This window comes from Cynocephalus volans, chromosome 1 (genome assembly GCF_027409185.1).
Source record: "Cynocephalus volans isolate mCynVol1 chromosome 1, mCynVol1.pri, whole genome shotgun sequence".
NCBI classification, from domain to species: domain Eukaryota; kingdom Metazoa; phylum Chordata; class Mammalia; order Dermoptera; family Cynocephalidae; genus Cynocephalus; species Cynocephalus volans.
Window position 1 is genome coordinate 287,527,650 of NC_084460.1, and position 15,668 is coordinate 287,543,317.

The window sequence follows — 15,668 nt, forward strand, 5'->3', positions numbered from 1 at the left end:
TTTACATCTTTCATGTTTATTAATTCGACAATCTGAGTTGTCCTACTTCCGAAGGTGTTATATATATATCATTTGGGAACTGAGAACAATAAAAACATTCTCAAACCTGAAATACCCACACCTTCCTGCAGATAAACATCTAACCATTACAGAAAATTTCCATTAAGTAAAAATCAGAACGTGAAACCCTTCTGCTCTCCATGTTGCACCTGACTTACCACCACTTATGTATGGAAAAAGTGTCCTGAGAATAACGTTCATATTTTTCAATGGCATGTAAAAGTGGAAAATGTAGAGATTAAGAGCATAAGGCTTTTAATTCTACAGTACGGATGGAGACAAAATTAAGTGCAATAAAAGCATATTTGCAAGACTTAAAAGGAAAATTATAACCCAAGACGCATGGGGAAAAATATTTATGTGGAGTTTTTAATCCATATTAGAATTCAGTTGTTGTAACTTGACCATAAATTTTAAACAGAAACCAGCTTCTGAGACATACATTCTAATAAATGTATCAACAGTATTGATAATCAAAGAAGGGTAGGTTATTTAACCTTATTAGTAACATTTCACTTTCCTATCCAACAAAAATCTATAGTGGTTTGCCCCAATTACACATCTGAAACATTGTCTTATGAAAACAAAATTAAATAAAATTGAAGATAAAAATACTTTAAAGTTAAAATAAAGCAAACTATAATCCTTGGCAGATCAACCAGGTAAAAAACACTGGTGTAAGTTGGAAGCACAGGATAACTGACAAGAATCATCAGCAACAAAGCACATCTTTGAAAATGTGAAATGATGACTCTTTGGAGGACAACAGCTAATATCCAAGAATCATCAGGTTTGAAAAATATTGCTTGATCACTTTCCAAAACACAGCTGCATGAACTGAAGATTTCGTTGAAACTATCAATGTAATCATATTTATTGCATCTTTAGATTGCATTTTGAAACAAATTAATAGTGCACCACAGCTTCACCAAAATATATATTTAAAGGGGTGGGGGTGGGGGTGGGGGGAACCTAAGATATTTATAAACAAAGTATAAACTGTATGTGCTTTTCAAAGGGGCTGAATTAAATATAACCAGCTGCCAACTTTGTGCTCTGACATACTTGAATTAGTGGGGTATGTGTATACTAAATTCATTTGTTTGTCTACAACAAATGAAATAAAAACACCACCCTATACAATCCACTATTAGCAGTAAGTACAACAGCAAAAAATTATCATACAATTTATACATACTAAAATATTTTCTTTCTCTAGAAATAACTCAGAACAAAGCCTAATCATGATAAGACTTAATTTGGGAAATCTCAAATTACAATAGGGAAAAACCAAATCAGCGTGTGTAATGAGCCCAAAACAAAGGTTCCTGGTCATAAGGCTATAAGATTAGTAAGTGCAAGTGGTAGAATAAAGCATGCTCAAATTGTATGCTTGGGTCTTTGTATATTTACCAAACCTTTAAATTAAACAAGACTAGCTAAAGAAATGTCTTAAGCAGAGCAAGATAACTGGGAATTCTGCATTTCTTTTGCCATTTTTGTTACCCAACTTACACAATGTGCAAATGCTAAGCAACACTACAGAAACACATTTACATCAACACTGAAGACCTGGGGAAATGAAATTCAACAATTTTATTTTAATGAGCTGTATTTTCTAAATTTTTGTTTTATTTTTTCCTGTTTTCATACAGTATTGAAAACAAAACGCGGCACATTCACATTTTCCCGAGGAACTGTAAAGATGATCTCTACACGGATAAACGTTGTAAAGCCTGAAGCTCAATCAACTGATGTTGAAAACTCTCAAAGGGAGTAAAGGCTTGATCTGAATGGTCTAGAACATGTACTGTAATTTAATAGAAGAGATGGTCGTCTTAATATTTAATGATTTAAAAGAACTTCCCAGTCCATGCGAAGAGTACAGTCCAAGAATAAATCAAATTCCTGAACGCATTTTATGCTACATATGTGTATACTTTGCGATCCTCAGGTGTTCGTGCCAAATATTCTCTCTCAATAAGTCCTTCGATACGTTTCTTAATAACAACTGGACTTGGTAAGAATCGAGCCTTCAACTGCTGAGTTACCTGAAAAAGAAAATAGAAAAACTAATTCCTACCAGAAAAAAATTTTAACTATAACATTTCCATATAAACACACAAAAATTCTTATCTTTGCACAGAACCAATGTATCATTTTAAGACTCAGAGATTAAACTTTAGTAACTGAGTTACCAAAGTTAGAAGTACAGAAAATTTTAAAAGGTTTTATTTGAAAATGTAACGCATGGCTAGAATGCACTTCCTCATACCAGAATGAATGCTAAAATGGATTAGTAGTTGACAGCTAAATTAGTTGGAATACATTAGTACAAATATATACCACCCTATGGTTTAACCATTTTGATGCTATCATCTGCTGACTTTTGGGTTACTCTCCTAATTCATAGAACTTGAGCAGTATAATGTGACTAAAAACACAAACTCTGAACCTAGACTACCTGGGTTCAAACTTACTAGTTTTGGGGACTTCTGAATTGGCTGTAAATAGATGTAATGCCTTAGAATAATGCCCATCCATAGTAATAAGTTCTACTGCTGTTATTCTTTTTTTCAGCTGCTGTTAGGAGCCTAAGTATTGTGATGTCACTAAATAATAAAACAGTAATTACAGCAATAGCCAGTCTGACTGCACTATTTATCAATCATTTTGTATATATTAGTTTATTTAACCCTCTTAACCTTGTAAAGTAGGTTGTCTCATTTCACAAATGAGGAAAATAAACCAGAGACGAAAACTGAAATGGACAAGTAGTATAAATCACAGAGCCGGCAGAGACCTAAATACTCCTGACCTCCAAGTCCATGATTTTCCCACTAATCCACCCTCCCTCTCTTGTAGATCAACCAGCTATCCATAAGCCAGCTTTTCTTTTATCTTGTTGATCAGTTCATCCCCAAAGCCACAATGGACTGATAATTCTTTGAAATCTGAAACTTCAGCACCACTCTGCAACTGAAATCTATCACCCTTCCAGGATTACCACTCCAATATACACAAACTTGCTCTCAACCCATCTGGGATCTCCAAACCTCTGACCCTCTTTCCTCCCAGGCTCTTAACAGCTTCTTCTGACCTTACCTCCTTCCTTATGAGTCCTAGACTGTATTCAAGATCACTTCATCAGCTATCCTCTCAACAATACCTTCAACTCCCTGATTCCTTTGGTCCTTTTCTATAAACACCCTTTGATCAAATCTACACTCTACATCTACTACATAATTCTAAACCTACTACAGTGTTCCTTGCTCTGGTAAAGCTGTAGTTCTTACACCATTTGTGTAGACCAGGCCTCAGCAGGCTATAGCCACAGGCCAAATATAGCCACTCAGTGCCTGTTTTTGTAAAATTTTACTTAAACACAGCCACTCTTACTTGTTTATGTATTACTATGGCTGCTTTCATGCTATAACTGGCTGTTTACAAAAACGTTTGCCAATCTTTGGTATAGACCGGTAACACAAACATCACATTCAAGTTCAGTAAGTTCCTAAGCACCATTCTTTGAAAGATGATATTTCAAATTTCTGACAAGGTCCTTAAGCCCTGTACCATAACCTACAGAGGAAAAGAGGCCATTTCAGTTCAAAATTCCTTAAATTCCCACCCTACATATATACATTTATCCATACTTGTATCCTTGTTTTAGCGCACACTTGCACCCTGCCCTGGCTTCTCAGGAAGAGGCATATTCAGTAATACCCACATTAATATGTTTACCACCCACTTGTATTCTCTATACAATCTTCAGCTTTCCTTTTCTAGACTTTGGTATTATTTCCTCAACCCCTTATCTTTCCTTTTGTTTTAAGCATCCCATCCTTATCCTTAGGATATAAACATGCTCAGTATCTTTCCACCTAGGGGGAAAAAAAAAAAAAAATCCTATACTCTTCAATTCAACACTTAATCCTCTAGTACTGCCCTCTTCTTTGCCATTTCCCATGAGCCAATACCTCAAAGTACAAGTGCTCTTGGTGGTTTCCACCTCGATTTACTTCTCAAGGCTCTGCCATTGAATATCCACTCTCACCAGTCCAATGAAAATTTCTGGGAAAGTTTCCCAGTCATCTAACTGACAATATCCCTTAGTGTTTATTCTACTTGGTCTTTTTATGATTTCTGAAATCAGTTACTCCTTGTAATTCTCTTCCCTTGCCATACTATCTTTTTGTTTTGTTTTGTTTTGTTTTTCCTCTATAGCAGTGTTCTCAGATTTGAACATACCTCAGAATCACCTAGAGTGCTTTATAAAGCCAGATTGCTGGCCCTACCCCAAGTTTCTGAATCAACAGGTCTGAGAGGATCCTGAGAGTGTATTTCTAAAAAGTTCCCAAGTGATGCTGATGCTGATGCTGTTGGTCTAGGAACCACACTTTGAAAACCAGTGCTCAAAAGGCTTTTCTTTTCCTCAATGTCATTTGCTATTCTCACTGCTCTTTAAATGGCAAGGAGGGGGTCTACCCTATAGTTCTTTCTCTCACTCCCTCCATGCTATCCGTGAGCAATTTAATCCAAACCCACGGTTTTAACTACATCCTCACATAGTAACTTCCCAATTCAACTTGTAGCCCTCACTTTTCTCCATTCAGCTGGCCTAAGGATACCTGCCCCTGGATATGCCAAAATACAATAGTCAATTTATACAAAATGCTATCAACTGACATCTGGAGCACAGCAGCACATTACCCTTCCCTTTTTGGTTAAAAGGACCATCCTCTGTCTAGTCACTCGAGCCAAAACCTAAGAGGCATCCTCAACTGCTCCCTCTCATATCCCATTATTGGACAGTCAACAGATCCGGTCAATTCTACTTCCTAATTATCTTGATTCAGCTCTCTACCCGCTACCAATACTTTAACCCAGGCCCTAATCATCTCTTATCTATTTTAATGACCTCTTAATGAATCATCTCCTCTTTAGTTTCCTAATTTTTAAAATGGAAGCACTCAATAAATGCTGTTATTAATTTTTAGAAATAAAGGTAGTTTGTTTACACAATGGTTTTAAATAGCAGTAAAGTTATTTTCTTTGTTAACAATATTTTACTATTTTCATTAAAAAATATATTAGTTCTTAAAGTGTGGACATATTTTCATATATCATTATGTTTAATTATCAAGTGCTATGCTTCTAAATGAGAAGTGTTACATGACTATAATTTCCTAATTTTAAAATTATTTTTTAAATTAGCTGAATATATTTCCTAAATTTAAATAGTAACTAGAACTTTTATTCTATTTTTTCTACATTAACCCACTCGAAGTATCCTCACCTCTGCTACTAAAACATTGTGCTGCATCTTCTTTCTAGATTTCATTATTCTCACTATAGCAGCTTCTATCTCGTGTTTTCTGTCGTCGTCTACTTTCTGCCTTGTTTCTTTCCTTTCAGGGTCAGATTCACCTTGTTTGGCAGCAACTAAAATAGAAATAAAGGTATTTATCATAAATATAACAAAGAAATTTGGTTTATAAGCAAACAATATAATTTACTATTAACAGAGAAAAATCAATTTCGACCTGAGTATACATAAACACAGTTAATAATTCAAGTAAACACACAAAAAGTGCCTAATTCAATGTTTACTACAATTCTAAATTATTCTTTTCAAAATCAGAAATTTAATTTTTCTGAGATTAAAAAAATAAATTTTGTTTTTATGGAATATAGTAATTACTTTCCTGGAAGAAAAATGGTGGCTGGATATCTTCAGTAGTAAATTATCAGTAATCAATTTTCATTGCTTGTGACTTCCAGAAGTCAACTAATATTTTACATCATGACTCCAAGTTAAACCTCACAAAAGTATCTCGGACAGGTGAATATTTGTTGTCTAACTCAAAATGCAGCTGTAATATCTAAGGCATTAAGAGGAGGAAAGAGTATGTATTGCCAAGATTCTGTCAGCTAAATAAATTTAAAAGTATTACTACGACATCAGTTAAAGGAACTCCATTAACAGTGAAGTAATTCACTTGTATCTCTTGCCAAAATCTCCTTGAATTGTTATCTAACAATTTCTTGTCATATATTTTATTAATGTTTTTTTTATGTCACAACCTCATTATCACAAATTCATATAGTCTTTACAAGAGTCTTACTCTGTTTTCCCTACAGTCTTCAAAGCAATTGCTAAGGGATTAAATATAGAAGTCCCTTTCTCCTACGACTTTGCTCTAATTGAAGTAGCAGAGAAAGAAAACTAGATAACTGATTTTTTGTTTATTTGGTCATCAAAAAAAGTAGATGTGAAGTTTCTGGAGGCAGAAATTGGAAAATTACAAAGAAGCACAAAGGACACTGATGATTTAGGCTTGGGCACTGCCACGAGACAGTACACTATACAATTTAGAAGATCATTCTGGTGTGCATGTCCATTCAACTGTCTCTAATTAGAATACCTTGGTTAAGAATACTGCTTTCAGTATCATTTCCCAAGTAAAAGATAATCAATATCTTAGCAAAGAACAAAATTAGATTAAAATAGTTTACTCAGAAAGAATAATGCTTTTCCTCAAGCCAATGCCATGCAAAAAATAAATAAATAAATAAATAATAGAGGTAATGGTTTAGATTAAATTAAATAAAGAGACATAAAAATAAAATCAAATGTAATGTGGAAACCTTGATAGAATCCTGGATCCAAAAAGTAATGTACGGAAGGGATTTTTGTGACAACTGAAGGCAAATATGGGTGGTACACAGATAATAGGGAATTGATTTTCTTGTGTGTGATATAGTATTGCAGTGATGTGGGAATATATCCTATTCTAAGGAAGATGTGTGCATTAAGATGTTGGCAAATTAATTTCAACTGCTTAAGCAAATACACACACACACACACACACACACACACACACACAGATGAAAGGCAGGAGGGTAGGAGAGATAGCAAATGTGACAAAATCTTAATGACTGGTAAACATAAGTCATGGCCACACTGAAAAGCATTATAGTGCTTTTCACCTTTTCTGTAGATTTAAAAATATTTTAAAAGTTGGAGGAAAAAAGAATTTTTTAAATGATCCATTTGGTTCATCTGAATTTGGTCACCTAAATAGGTATACTCCTTACATATCTACAGAAAAAGATGAATGGGGAAGATTGTGATGGTGACACACAATGCATTATAAGGTCTTTTTAAAATGTGAGGGCAGGTACTCCCTCTCAGAGCCTAGCACAATACTGTGAACTTAACAAGAGCATAACAGAAGGTAAGCTTGTATATGTGCCTACCTATGCATCTATATGTATGCTGAGGGACAGGAGGTTTGAGAAGGCAAGTGATGGTGGTGGTGGTGGAGAAAACTCAATTATAGAAACTGCTATAGATTATAATGAATCTAATTCTTTTCGAAGGTTATGTTATTTGAGTAATTCTTTTAACTTCTTTGCTTGAACTCCTATTACTAGCTATAGCAAAAGCAGCATAAATAGGTACAGTCATAGTCTTTAAGTATTTGATTATGTTACTGAGCCTTTGACAATCTGACAAAAACAATGGATATGGGTGCATTATTTTACCACCAAAGAGAAAATTCTGACTTAAAATATAAGAGTGAAGATCATCAAAAAACCAACCCAAAATGAAAAACACTTCTTTGTGCAGAATTTTATCACTGAAGAAAAGAACTTTAAGAGATCTATCCAGTCAAATCCTTCATCAAATATATCTATATTCCTATTTTAATCATTCCTAGAATACTACACACACACACACACACACACACACACACACACACACACACACACACACACGCACGCACGCACGCACGCACATGCATGTACATAACACCAAAAACTAAAAATCCATGAAGACAAGACTTTTTTTGATAATACTAATATATGATAGTGTGGCTGGGCATGATAGAATCTGGGTTACAAAGACAGTTACTTATTTGAAGGGTAAAGCAGGGTGAGGCTGGGTAACTCAGATATATACCTCCATATACTCTTATTTTCCTCCAAATCTAGATACAAATGAGCCCTGAATTTCAAAACCTGTATCTGTCCTAATCTGTCGAGTCATATATCTTACCCTGGAGGAAAAAAGAAATTTTATTCCATGATGCCCATTAGCACAGTTTTGTGTTATTTCATATACACATGGGCCAGTCTTGGCTGATGAAGATTACAATAGATATAGTTTGCAACTATGAGACAAAGGAGTCAAGGGAATAACAGAAACAACCACCCTGCTTTACAAAGCACACACATGAAATAAAAAAGATCAAAAAAGAGAACAAATCAAACACATACATAAAGTTCTTGAGTCAATGTATTCTAGTAATCAATTATGTTTTTAAAATAAAAATAGCTGGAGAGAGAGGAGGGAAAGGAGGAATTGGTAAAGGGACATGAAAATCAACTATGCTGTATATTGATAAATTAAAATAAAAAATAAATATATAATTGAGGCCACCAGAGGTGGGAAGGCGGGAGGGGTTAGTGAAAAATTAGTAAAGGGCCATGAAAAATGATTACATTGTGTAATGTTGAATATACCAATTATCCTGATTTGAGTATCACATATTGTACACAGGTATTGACATTCAATGCTGTACCCCAGGGACATGTACAATCAATTATGTTTCAAATATAATAAAAAAAAAAAAGAAAAATTTTTGAAATAACGGTGAATATGATGTGCAACAAATATACTCTTCTGTGTTTTTAACTATGTATAAAATTTTTTTTAAATTCTACAATAAACTGCAAATTTTTTGAAACAAATAAAATAAAAATAATTTTTATAAGGCATTACACCTTTCATTAATGTACAATATAAATACATTTAAAAAATCAGATTATAGTCATTTTCAAAAATTCTTATTTCTCTTATTTTAAAATACCATTTTATTACACAGATATACAAGTTGTAATGGATAATTAGTACTAGGAAGCTTATCCAGTAATAAACAGTTTTGAAACCATGTAGTAAACTGCATTAGTTTTAAATATCTACAAGAATGGAGTGCCTTTTCTCTGTTAAATACATAGAAAACATACCTTACATTATGTTAAATAAATAATGAATATAATTTTCACTATCAATTTAAAAGCCTGTACTAAAAACTGTTCACCACAGTATCATTTCTATGTTTTCAAATCAGAGGTACCAACGGGCTTTAAGATTTTGAAACTTAAAATATTTATCAAAATATAAATAGCTCCATCTAAAGATCAATCTTTATATAAGTATTCCCAATTCTGAAAAATCTGTAAATCAGTTTTAAAAATAAGAGTTTCCCTGACTATTAGTTAACTCAACCAGTTAAAAACAATTATAGGCACTACTAACATGATCATAAAATTTTATTTCATTTATTGAAAAACATATAGAAAGTACTTTGTTCACACTATAAGTTACTTTTTAAAATGCTTACTGTACTTGGATTCAGTTACATTTTGATACACACATACTAATAAAAGCTGCTTTCTTTCTAAAGCCTAAGTCATGAACAATCAGAAGAACATTACCTTTTTAAAGACAGAAATCCGACACATGAAAATTTTTTCTAGATAAGAAAATATATAATTTTTTTTAAGAGGAAACACATAATTCCAGATACCTGTTTGAATCTTGACTCTGTGTAGTTTGGATGTGAACTGATCATTAACTGTAAATATGTGACCGTTTTCTATTTCCTTTGACTTGGGTTCTTTTGTAAGAACCCGCTGTGTTGGTTTACCACAGGCGAGGGACTGTAGGGCTCTAACAAGCTCTCTTTCAGGGATATCTGTCTCTTGTTGAATTTCCTGAAATTTCAGCAGATTGACATAATTAGACCTTTTGAAAGATTACAGTATATTAGTTAATTAGCAAGTAAACTGATCAGTTAGAGAGAGGTAATTCATTAAAGACATAATTTACCACACAGAATTCCCTAAATACTATGGCAGGTCACTAAAATTTCACTATTTGAACAAACTAGAGGAAACGTTGATCAAATTACAAAATATTTTAAAAACATGTAGATTTTTGTTTCAGGAAATACAATGCTTAAAAATGTCATTCCGCAGAGAGTATTAGGAATCTGCTTTAATACTTAGTAAAAATAGTGTTAACAAGCATATAACGTCTACTTTAGAAATAGTTTACAATCTTCCTTCCAAGATTATTCACTCTACTCTTTTGCTTAGTAACTTCTTTCATACAAACAAGCAAGGTAAGCCTAAGCACAGGCCTTTAATCATACAATCAAAATTTATAATCCAAGTTGACCATATTTACTGCCTGTAAGACCAAATAAAAAAAATTTTAAATACCTGGAAATTAACACTAAACATGAAAATCAATAAGAAATCTGTTTTGAAGTTCAGGTGATAATTTTTGCTGCATATTATGGTATAAATAAAATGCAACACTGGAAAAAAAAAAAAAGAAAGAAAATCAGCTGGGGAGAGAGTGATGTATAATTTTGTTTTACTATGGGCAGCTGGCCAATATGGGATCCAAACTCTTGATGGTGGTGTTGCAACACTGCACTCTGACTGAGCTAACTGGCCAGCCCTGTATAATTTTTAATTTACTATTCTCTCATATGTCAATGGGACAGCAAGAGAACTGTACACTTATACAGTTTAGTCTCTACACGTCTACAGGATGTGTATTGAGTAAAAGTCTTCACACTAGGATTTATCAATTTGATTCACTGCATAAAGCTGTTTCTTTCTCAAAAGCAGCTCAGGAAGAGTGGTCATGATGATGGTGATATTCAGATGACCTGAATAACTCACCTAGAAGTCATTCACCCTATCACCAGAGACTTTGAACAACATTTTGTTTTTTCTAAAGGACTGTCCGGTAAGTGAGGATTCAGAGAAATGTGAATTTCAGTGGTTATGCATATTCTTTTGCTATATGTCTACCCACTTTACACCTTTCAAATACTGTGAATGTTAATTCCGGAAACTCAAACAGGTGCCATTAAATTATTAGAATAAAGATAGTAATTATTACAGACATGCTAAAAGTGACTTATTTACATATTTTAGTTATTCTTTAATCATATTCAAAGAACTAGAAATACCTTCTTAGGTGATATTTTTAAATTACAGATCATTCTCAGAGGTCACTACTGTAATTCACTATGTATCCTTCCTTCCATGCCTTTTCCTATTCATTTATATATACACATGAATACAAATACACACATATACATGCATGTACACAAACACACCCACTTTTACACAAGTATTAGTGTTAAACATAAATAGGATCATAATATATGAATTTTTCCATTAATTTCTTCAGATTGTCCATGTTAGCATAGAGAGATTAAAGTTACAGGCAATTCCACAGTACTGCTCTAACACAATATGGATGAAAGATTGACACTGTATCCACTTTTGCACTGGTACATGCATTTCTGTTTTTGAACACAAATGTTAGTTTTACTGAAGCAGATTTGTAGAAATGCACTTGCTTCCTCAAATTTATAAACATTTTATATCTGATAGATACTGACAAATGGCCTTTCAAGTTGCTTAACAAGTATGAGACCCCACAACCACAGTATTGAGAATATCCACTCCCTCACTCTCTTCAATATCAGATTTTCTTTTTCTTTTGGGCTAAAATGATATCTTATTATGTAAATTTGTACTTCCCATGACCACTAGGAAATAAAAAACATCTCTTTATAGGATATTTGTAACTCTTCTTCTGTGCTTTGTTCAATTCCTTGCATGTTTTTCTACTCGACTATTTGTTTTCTTACTGATATATGGGTGCTTTTTAAATGTTTATCTGTTACATGTTGTAAGTAATTTCTCCCAGTCTCCATATCTTTTTAACATATATTTCATCGTATAAATGTTTTATTACATTTTATGTCATTAGATGCCAGACTTTTCCTTTGTGGTTTTTGTAACAGATTTTTTTTAAAGGCCTTTCTCATATCAAGGTTATAAAATACTCCATATCTTCTTCTAGAACTTTTATAGATTTGTGTTTATATTTAGATTTTCACATCTATCTGGAATTTAATTTTTTATCTGATGTGAAATATGGAACTAAGTTCCCAAAACTATCCTCCTCCCACTCCAACAAATAATAAAAATACAATTATTTTAATTCAGCTTGATTAGAAATGACAAATTTATCACATCCCAAACACCTACAAATACATATCAATCTGCTTCTGGACTCTCTATTTTGTTCAAATGAGCTATATGTGTATGCATTTTAAAAACAACTAACTTTATGGTATGTTTTTGTGTTAGGACAAATTCCTTCTCCTTTCATTAGGCTCCCCCACTCTGGAGACCTCCCATTCCAAAAAAAAGTTTTGCCTATTCTTATGCATTTTTCCTGTCCATATGAATTTTGGGATCAGCTTGTCAGGTTTCATTCAAAAAAAAAAAAAAAAAAAAAATCTTTGGATGATTCTGACTGTGATTTCACTGAATTTATAGGTGGCTTTAAAAAAAATGACACTGTTACAAAATGTAGTTTTCCCATTTGGGTACATTTACCCTTCCGTGTTCTTTTACTTTTATTGTCTTCTTTGTATAAGTCTTCTACATTCCTTGTTAGAATAATTCCTAGGAAAGTTATAATTCATAAAATATCATTTTCCTCATGTCATTTACTGATTAATGCTGATTTATAGAAAAGGTGACTTTTCAACGGAACTCATCTGAGAGAATGCTTTCTCAGTTAATTATCACGAATTACACGAAATTGACAATCATATTGTCTTCAAATTTTGAAAATTTTGTCAATCCTTCCCAATGTTTATAAATTTCTTAGTTAAGACCTGCAGAGGAAGACGGAATTGTAGTACTAAAGATATGCATCCTTATCTTGCTACTAACCTTAACAGGCAAGTGTCTAGTATTTTACTACTAACTACTGCCTTGCTTAAATCTGTCATCAGATACAACCTTATGACATTAAGGGCATTTCATTTTATTCTTAGGTGGCTAAGAGTCCCCCACCCTAGAAATAAGAAAGGGGGACTTTTATCATATGCTTTTTTGTATATCTACAGAGATCATCAATTTTTCTCCTTAAAATGGTGTCTAGCAACTAAGCAAGTGCTTAAATTTATTAACATCTTTTTAAAATTGTTATTATAATACCTTAATATCTATCTTTAACAAATTTCATTATGCTGAACCACCTTCTTTGTATTCCAGGAATAAATCCTACTGGATACAGTTCATTATTCTTCCAATACACTACTAAATATGACTTGCTAATATTATATTTAAGATTTACGTATTTGTGTTAAATAATCTACAGCTTTTTTCTCTTTCTTTTTTGTATTTTCCTTGCTCAGTTTTAGTAATATATTTATGTCAGCCTCAGATATTTCCCAAGAACAATATGTATATTTTGCTTTCTGAGTTCAAAATTTTCTATACTGCTTTAAATTTTCACTTGCTAATTGTGTTACTCAAATCTTCTATATTCCCCTTTTAAATTGCCTGGTTAGTCAGTAAATTTGGTATTTCTGTGGTTCTGAAATTGTCTATTTCTCCTTGTACTTCCAACCATTTCTCCTTATATGTTGTGAAGTTATGTCACTAAAGACTGTAATAGATTCTTGATGAAACAGCAAATACCACTGTTGTTTAATGGTTTTCTATTTAAATTCTACTGTATGACATTAATATGACATTAATATTGTTATTGTCCATAATTAGCTTTTATATTTGAGACTCATTCTCAGAAAAATTTTTAAAATATAATAAAGAACATTAAGAAAAATATGTATTAGTAATTATTATCCATCCCTCTTTCAAAAACCAAATGCTAGTTACTAAAATCCAAGGTATAGACTATCACCGTATATACTTCCTACTTTTAGCTACTGTAAATCACAATAAACTTCTATTCATTCAAAACATATATAATAAGAGGAAAAGGTCTCAGCAGCCTGACTACTATGGCTTACATGTGATACTACAATTTATCCTACCCGTTGTAGCCAGCTCCCAAGACAGCTCGTAATGATGCTGGTATATTTTAACCTTATGTAGCCCTGTTACCTATCAGGGCTGACTTGGGTAAGTATGTGACTTCCAAGAATAGGTCATAAAGACACTGCAGGTTCTGCCTAGGTCTCTTGGCTTGCTGACTCTGGGGAAAGCTAGTCACCAGGATGGCAGGACAATCAAACAGCCACGTGGAAAGGCCCATGTGGAGAGAAAGTAAGGCCTCTTACTAACACCCACAACAAACTCGCCAGCCATATGAGCAACCTTAGAAGGGTGTTCTCCAACCCCAGAGAAACTGGTAGATGACTAAAGCCCCAGCTGACATCTAAATGCAACCTCACGAAAGACCCCAGGCCAGAACCACTCAACCAAGCCTCTCCTGAATCCCTAATCCACAGAAAACATGAGAGATAAATTTTAACAGTTGTCTTAAAAGTTACTAAGTTTTGGGCCAGCTGTGGCTCACTTGGGAAAGCGTGGCACTGATAACACCAATGCCACGGTTCGAATCCCTATATAGGGATGGCCGGTTAGCTCACTTGGGAGAGCGTGGTGCTGACAACACCAAGTCAAGGGTTAAGATCCTTGCAATGTTTTCAGACCAAAATGGACTAAAACTGGAGATAAACAATAAGCAAATTGCTGGAAGCTATACAAATACATGGAAAATAAATAATAGGTTCTTGAATGACCCTGTTTAATTTCTTCTTGGGTCCAAGAAGAAATTAAACAGGAAATCAAAAAATTTCTAGAAACTAATGAAAATAAAGATATATCATACCAAAACTTGTGGGATACTGCAAAAGCTGTACTAAGAGGCAAATTTATTGCAGTAAATGCTTATATCAAAAAAAATGGAAAGATTCCAAATAAACGACCTAACGCTACACCTCAAAGAACTTGAAAAACAACAACAATCTAAACCTAAAGGCAGTAGACAGAAAGAAATAATTAAGATCAGGGCAGAACTAAATGAAATAGAGACCCAAAAAACAATGGAAAAGATCAACAAAACTAAAAGTTGTTTTTTCAAGAAGATAAACAAAACAGACACACCATTAGCTAGATTAACAAAAAAAAGGAGAGAGAAGACCCAAATAACAAAAATAAGAAAAGGGAGATATTACAATTGACACCACAGAAATACAAAGAATCATTAGAGACTATTATAAACAACTGTATGACAAAAAATTTGAAAATCTAGAAGATATGGATAAGTTTCTAGACACATATAAATTACCAAGACTGAACCAAGAAGAGAGAGAAAACCTGAGCAGACCAATAACAAGCAAGGAGATTGAAGCGGTAATTAGCAATCTTCCAACAAAAAAAGTCTGGGTCTGGATGGCTTTACAGCTGAATTCTATCAAACCTTTAAAGAGGAGTTAATACCAATTCTCATGAAAATGTTCTAAACAATTGAAACAGACGCTACTCTCCCAAACTCATTCTATGACACCAACATAACTCTGAAACCAAAACCAGATAAAGACACAACAAAAAAAGAAAATTACAGGTCAATATCCTTAATGAACCCAGATGCTAAAATCCTCAACAAAATATTAGTAATTAGAATACAGCAATATATTTTAAAAAATTATACACTATGATCAAATGGGAGTCATCCCAGG

The 15,668-nt window shown here is 33.3% G+C and overlaps 1 protein-coding gene across 1 annotated transcript in view; it reads right to left on the reverse strand.

Annotated features, from left to right (window-relative positions):
• Window positions 1-1,637: 1,637 nt before the first annotated feature.
• CUL3 (cullin 3) overlaps window positions 1,638-15,668 on the reverse strand; it is a 95,651-nt gene continuing 81,620 nt past the window's right edge. The window contains exons 14-16 of the mRNA XM_063096059.1: window positions 9,660-9,846; window positions 5,360-5,505; window positions 1,638-2,111 (exon numbers count right to left, since the gene is read on the reverse strand). Coding sequence (XP_062952129.1) covers window positions 1,980-2,111; window positions 5,360-5,505; window positions 9,660-9,846 — 465 coding nt within the window. The 3' untranslated portion in view covers window positions 1,638-1,979. The remainder of the gene's footprint in view (window positions 2,112-5,359; window positions 5,506-9,659; window positions 9,847-15,668) is intronic.